This window comes from Leptonychotes weddellii, unplaced genomic scaffold, assembly GCF_054177405.1.
Source record: "Leptonychotes weddellii isolate Sample4059 unplaced genomic scaffold, ASM5417740v2 HiC_scaffold_5331, whole genome shotgun sequence".
Lineage (NCBI taxonomy): Eukaryota > Metazoa > Chordata > Mammalia > Carnivora > Phocidae > Leptonychotes > Leptonychotes weddellii.
In genome coordinates this window covers 1-6,947 of record NW_028021046.1, presented here as the reverse complement: position 1 = coordinate 6,947, position 6,947 = coordinate 1, and the positions used below count along the sequence as shown (strand labels likewise).

The 6,947-nt window shown below is 38.4% G+C and overlaps 1 protein-coding gene across 1 annotated transcript; it reads left to right on the top strand.

The window, feature by feature from the left end:
- Nucleotides 1–2,069: 2,069 nt before the first annotated feature.
- Nucleotides 2,070–4,225, top strand: LOC102736871 (olfactory receptor 51H1-like). Its single transcript, XM_006732243.2, has one exon. The coding sequence runs from the start codon at nucleotides 3,152–3,154 to the stop codon at nucleotides 4,106–4,108; it is 957 nt and encodes a 318-aa protein (XP_006732306.2). The 5' UTR covers nucleotides 2,070–3,151; the 3' UTR covers nucleotides 4,109–4,225.
- The last annotated feature ends 2,722 nt before the right edge of the window (nucleotides 4,226–6,947 follow it).

Here is a 6,947-nt window from a genome sequence, read left to right as displayed (position 1 = left end):
AACTGAATACTTTGAGAGTCTATGGTATTGAAGAGTAATCTATATTAATGTTAAATTACTATAGGACCATCATGTAGATAAATGGCAATTGATTAAGAAAGCTTAGACTATTAGGCTCATTCTATATGAGCATTTCTTCCTTATCTAGTCATGTTGACCTTCAGGAACATACCTGGGGAAGTGAGGAACCCCCGCTTTATTATTTCTATCATAAGTAATTTCTACAATAAAAATTATTGTAGTTACATCGACAATCTAGACTTATTCAGTGTGATCCTCTTTTTTTTTTTTTTGGAAGCATGAAGATGATAATACTCACCATATCAACTTCACAAGAGTTTTAAAGTTGTGAAGATTTATGAGGATTATGATGATGAAAGTGTAAAGCCAATGTGTTAAATCATATAACTGATGAAGCTCAGAATTAATGCTGCTGTTGATGTTATTAGTATTCAGAGGGCAGATAGGAATGGTAGCATTATCTGAAGGTGATAATTGGGTATTATGCAACATTAATTGTCTCTTGACTGATTGGTATGATTGATGATTCCCTGTAGGGTCTCTTGCTTTCCTTTTGCACAGCACATGGCTAGATGTATTAGGTTGATACTGAAAACTGAAAAATGCAGATAAAGAATCAGGAAAAATTCATTCACTAGGGGAGTCATTTTAACTGCAGATTTCATGGGAAAATAGAACAGGAAAATCTTGGGGTCACTTTTCCTTGGGATATTTTTGTTTGTTAGTTGTGCTGTGTTTTGAGAAAAATAAAGGCATCTATCATTCATTTTAGGGCATGGAAAGAGTGAGGTGCCTAAGATGGCCCTGAGAGACCATGATTGAGCAATAAGCAGCCTCTGAAACTGATCCCCTCAACACACATACACATAAACAAACACCTTTTTCTACTAGCCTCCTCAATACTATCTCATATCCCAGACATGAATATCTAGGAGGTGATTTTACAGCCCTGGGGAGACCTCCTCACTCTTAAGGTCCAGGGAATAACACTGCTCATTGATCCATGAAACTCTCCATGGTGTGGTAGGAGGAGGACTCTTGGAGCAGTGCAAGAAATAAAAGTCCTCATGTGAGTAGCGGCAATGGTTTTGTCAGGTGAGTCTTAGGCTGCTCAAGATCCTCTTCCAGTTAGGGATACTCAGCAATCAGGTAAGTTTTAGAGCAAAATCAGAGGATAAAGTTGGCCTATCAACAGAATATTTTAAGATATCATCATTGAAGTTTCTAATGGTCTCCCAACCATTTTTTTCCTGTTTCTTTCCACCCAAGCTCTCCACATTCTATGTTCTGCCCCCTTTCTCATTCACACCTTTAAGGGAAAGTTGTGAAGATAACTTCTTTAACCTCATGGTGAATGGGTCACCTTTTTTCTAAGAGGTGGATAGATAGCTGATCCTCTGTGGTAAATGCATTGCCTTAAAATGTAGGGAATTCCCAGTCAATGGAACTAATGTAGGCAGAAGATATGTGTCACCTATAGAATACTGAGTAACTCTTTCTATATTGGTTAGACATTGGACTTTTAAAATTACTTTCATTTAGAACCCTAGAATGATTGCAGTTTGGGAATTTCCCCCTTGATAAAGGGGTTTGTGGCTCTACTATCAAGTGAGGTATGGTTATAATTAATCTCTACATTAGGAAGGTTTTTCTGTTTTCCTGTTTCCTCAGATTCTCTGTACCTTTCATTCATTCTGGTATAATGAAGAGTAAGCCTCTCTTTTAAAGGCCAGTCCTAATCTTATTCTATCATCTACAAATATCTTAGATTGCCTAGAAACTTGGAAGTTTCCCTAGGCAGGTGGAAGTGTGTTTTTTTTGTTTGTTTGTTTGCTGCTACTCACATAAGAGAATTTTGTAGTTTTATTGTTCACCTGCTCCTACAATTTAGGATCTATAACAAGGCCATTAGCTTGTGGTAGCCTGGGGGCAGATACAGAACACTTAGTCTGTTTTTCCATAAACATGGCAGTATGAACAGTGGAGGGTCAGGGCTAGATTAAACCTTCAAAGGAAAAACTTGAGATCTAAAAGCCTAATCTTTAGGAGATAGACTTGAACTCCTCCTGTCTTCTAGATCCTGGGCAATATAGATAAAGAACAAAATCTAAGGACCATATTAGGGAGTAAGCATCTTGGCCAAGAGATCTAATTTTGACTTGGTCTTCTCTAGTTAAACCCTCAAACTCCTATTGCACTTAACTGTAATATTCCTCAACAAGGCTGTGCCTTTCCTTCTCTCTTATCTGCATCGATACTAACTAGGTATTTGACTCAGGGTAAGTTGTTTTATTTATCTAGGCTTCAGTTTTTTTATTAGTGAAATGTGAAATGGATCAACTTATACTTCTGCTGCTCTTTGGATCTGTTTTTCTCTTTATTCTTTTTCTCTTCTCTCCTTCCCTCCCTCTACTTTATTTTCTTTTCCCCTCTATTTGTCTACCTCTTAAACTTTTCTCTCATTTCCACTTTTTATTACAATTATTTGAGAAATATAGCATTTTATTTCTCAAAAATCACTAAAACAGACAAAAATTAAAACAATAGTTTATTGGAAATAAATGTATGCTGGCAATCTAATAGGCCAGATATTTGAATCAACAGCTAGCTCTTTTTCATAAGAGTGATGGGAAGAAATGGATGTTTGATAGAAAGAGAGAAAATGTCCTGACTAAGGCTGGGGAAATATGAATCAGAAATCTTTCAAAATCTTTCTCTTTTGGGAGATGTAAAAAACAGTTATAATGGGATTTTTGATTCATCATGAGCATGGGTCAGCCAGAGATACATACAGCCTGGGGGTAAAATACTCAAGAATTGAAGAGCAGAGGGCAAATTATTAAAAAATTATAAGAGTTGCAAAAATAAATGTGAATTTGACTTATTTGTGGTTGGGTGAGTCTTTTTCTCCTGGGCCAGTAGACGCTTCCTCAACAGGATACACTGTGGAGTAGTAATTTCAGGGATTCAGTCCTCTCTTACACCCTCCCCAGCCATGTGAAAATAAAATTGTTTCACTCCCAGGGAAGTCAGATTCTAATATATTGCTAATCCCTGTCACTGTATTTTTAGGAAGTCATCCATCAAGATCCCACAAGCACCCTCCTCATGCCTGTGTCACACTGGCTTCATGGCAGATAATAACCACTCTTACTTCCAACACTCTTACTTTGTCTTAACTGGAATTCCAGGGCTTGAACAAAAGTATTACTGGATGGCATTCCCACTGGGTGCTATATATGTCATAGCCCTCTTTGGCAATGGTGTCATCATCTCTACCATCAAGTCTGAATCATCCCTGCATATCCCCAAGTATTATTTTCTGTGCATGCTGGCGTTGGCAGACATGGGGCTTGCCCTTTGTACTTTGCCCTCTATGCTAGGCATATTCTGGTTTAACTATAAGTCCATTCCCTTTGATGCCTGCCTTGTTCAGATGTACTTCATTCACACCTTCTCTGCCATTGAATCTGGCATGCTGGTGGCCATGGCCTTTGATCAGGTGGTAGCCATCTGGAATCCACTCATGTATGGCACCATCCTAACCAATGGTGTGGTCTGCAGAGCAGGGGCAGTCATCTTGACAAGGGCAGTCTGTGTGGTCTTCCCTGTGCCTTTCCTCATCAAACGACTTCCCTTCTACTGCTCCAACATCCTCTCCCACTCCTTCTGCCTCCACCAAGACATCATGCGCCTTGCCTATGCCAGCACTCGGGTCAACAGTCTCTATGGACTTATTGCTGTCATCTTCACCAAGGGTTCTGACTCTCTCTCCATCCTCCTCTCCTATGTGTTCATACTCCGAACAGTAATGGCCATTGCCTCAGGGGAGGGCCGGCTGAAGGCACTCAACACCTGTGTTTCACATATCTGTGCTGTACTCATCTTCTATGTTCCACTCATTAGGGTGTCTGTCATTCATCGTTTTGGAAAGCACCTTTCACCACTGACTCATGCCCTCATGGCTAATACCTACCTTCTTGTACCCCCTGTGCTGAACCCTATAGTCTATGCTGTGAAGACCAAGGAGATACGAAAGAAAATCATCCAAATATTTGTTCAAACCAAGATTACTGCAGAGGGCTAGGGTCTGCCAGTTTGAGAGAGAAGGAATCTATTCTGTAAAGGCTCAGTTATGACTATGAGAAATAAAGGTTTATATTTTTCATGTTTTCTGTGTGATTTGAATTGGACAAAAAGAGATTTCCCTGCACCGAGAGCAGGGAAATCTCTCCTTTTCCTGCACCAGATTGTTCTTTGCTTACTATAGAAAGAGTGACATTTATAGGAACTGTTCAATATACTATCCTATAGCCCTGCATTTATGAGTTGGCATATAACAGCTGAAGGCAGGGAATATTACTAATTCAATTTTTAAATAACTCTTCTGAACACAAATGGGCCATGAGTTTAATGCCTTTTAAATTAAATCTCACCAAATTAATTTAACATTCTAGCTCAAGAATTAGGAATGACTTCCATTCTTAAAAGGGAAGAAGTGAATTATATGCATTAAATAATAAGAGAGCATCTGGGGATAATACATTATTAAAATAAAACATGAATCAGAAAAATGATCAAATTTTAGGGTTAAGAATATAAATGTGTGCAATTGAGCAGGGGCTAACTATGTTGCATAACTTGGGATCAAAAGATTAAGGGTAAGGTTTAGCTTTTCCATTTGTGACACTGGGTATCTCTTACCTGGGCATCCAGTGTTGTTATGAAATTAAGTTTAATCATATGAGTACAACTATTTGTAAACATGAGGTTCTGTGAAATTATAAGGAGTGTCTAAGAATATAAGGGAATAAGGAACTTGTATTTATAGACTGTCCACTAAGCAAAAGACACAGTGCCAGAGCCTTTTACATGTATTTTATTTGGTAACTACAGCATCCCATTCAGGGAAAGTGTTATGCACTGTCTATTATCTATGATGAGGCAAGTACAAAAAGGGAGAAAGTTTGAAAATTTTTAGAGCAATTTGAATTTGCAGTGCCAAAGCACACAGTTTTGTATACAATACAATAAAATTTTATGGGTGCAATTTTTTTTTCCTGGTATGAGTGGGTAGAGTGTGGGGTTTCCCAGGAAGGCACACAGGGTGCACTTGGAGTCCATAGGGTGATTATGGCTTATGGTGTGACAAGGGGAGTAAGTGCAGGTCCAGATGGAGGGGCAGGGAGAGGATGGTCTGGGATGAACTGAATTAAAAAAAAAAAAAAAGCTCAAAATTAATTTACTACATACAATTTGAGAAATACTGATTTAGTAGAAAAAACAAGATACATCTTATTTTTTTCATAGTTAATTTAAAAATATCTATCCTATGTGTTTGAATTAGGCATAGGGCTACATAATAAAAATGAAACCCACAAAGACCAAGACTGAAAAAAAAAAAAAAAAAGAGAGAGAGAGTCTAATGGTGGAGATAAGGCAAGTAAAACCAGGAATGCTTTCTAGATGTCAATAAGGTCGCCTGGAAAGTAGAACATGCTTCCCACTTTCTCAGGTAAGGATGGCCCACGGTCAGCATGCTTTTTTTTTTTTTTTTAAGATTTTATTTATTTATTTGTCAGAGAAAGAGAGAAAGAGAGAGCACAAACGGGAAGCAGCAGGCAGAGGGAGAAGCAGACTCCCCGCCGAGTAAGGAGCCTGATGCAGGACATGTTCCCAGTACCCTGAGACCATGACCTGGGCTGAAAGCAGAAGCTCAGCCAACTGAGCCACCCAGGCATCCCAGTCAGCATGCTTTTGATGGTTTGTTGATATGTGAACTTAATCCTTTTAGTGCCATGACAGGATCCTATACTCAGAGTCTGGAGGCCACATTCATTGGGACATAATGTAATTCCAATTTGTTTCTGTATACCCATCTCAAGAATCTAGATAGATTATGACTCTTACAGTGTTCAGTAACCTGAATTTTGTTCTTTGCAATGTTGGAAAACTTCAAGGATAGCTCCAACATTATGAAGTCTTTCAACCTGGTTTCAGCCCCAGCTTCCTGATGCACACATTTGTCTCTTAAAGTCAAGGACTGTAGTATATAGAATAATGACATCCCCATAATTTCCATGACCTTAGAACTGTGAGTATTTTATGTTACATGGCAAGGGAAAATTAAGGTTACAGATGGGATTAAGGTTGCTAATAAAATGACTTTGAGACGTGGTGATTACCCTAGATTACATTGGTGGGCCCAGTGTAATCACAAGGCCCTTTTTGTTTTGTTTTGTTTTATTTATTTATTTATTTATTTAATTTTATTTTATTATGCTATGTTAGTCACCATACAATACATCATTAGTTTTTGATGTGGTGATCCACAATTCATTGTTTTTGTATAACACCCAGTGCTCCATGCAGTACATGCCCTCCTTAATACCCATCCCCCCACTGTCCTCCCCTCTAAAACCTTCAGTTTGTTTCTCAGAGTCCATAGTCTTTCATGGTTCATCTCTCCCTCTGATTCCTCCCCTTCATTTTTCCCATCCTTCTCCATGCTATTCCTTATGTTCCACAAATAAGTGAAACCATATGATAAATGACTTTCTCTGCTTGACTTATTTCACTTAACATAATCTCCTCCAGTCCCATCCATGTTGATGTGAGAGTTGGGTATTCATCCTTTCTGATGGCAGAGTAATACTGCATTGAATATATGGACCACATATTCTTTATCCGTTCATCTGGTGAAGGGCATCTCAGCTCTTTCCACAGTTTGGCTATTGTGGACATTGCTGCTATGAACATTGGGGTATATATGGCCCTTCTTTTCACTACATCTGTGTCTTTTTTAAAAAAATTATTTTATTGTTATGTTAATCCCCATACATTACATCATTAGTTTTATATGTAGTGTTCCATGATTCATTGTTTGTGCATAACACCCAGTGCTCCATGCAGAACGTGCCCTCTTT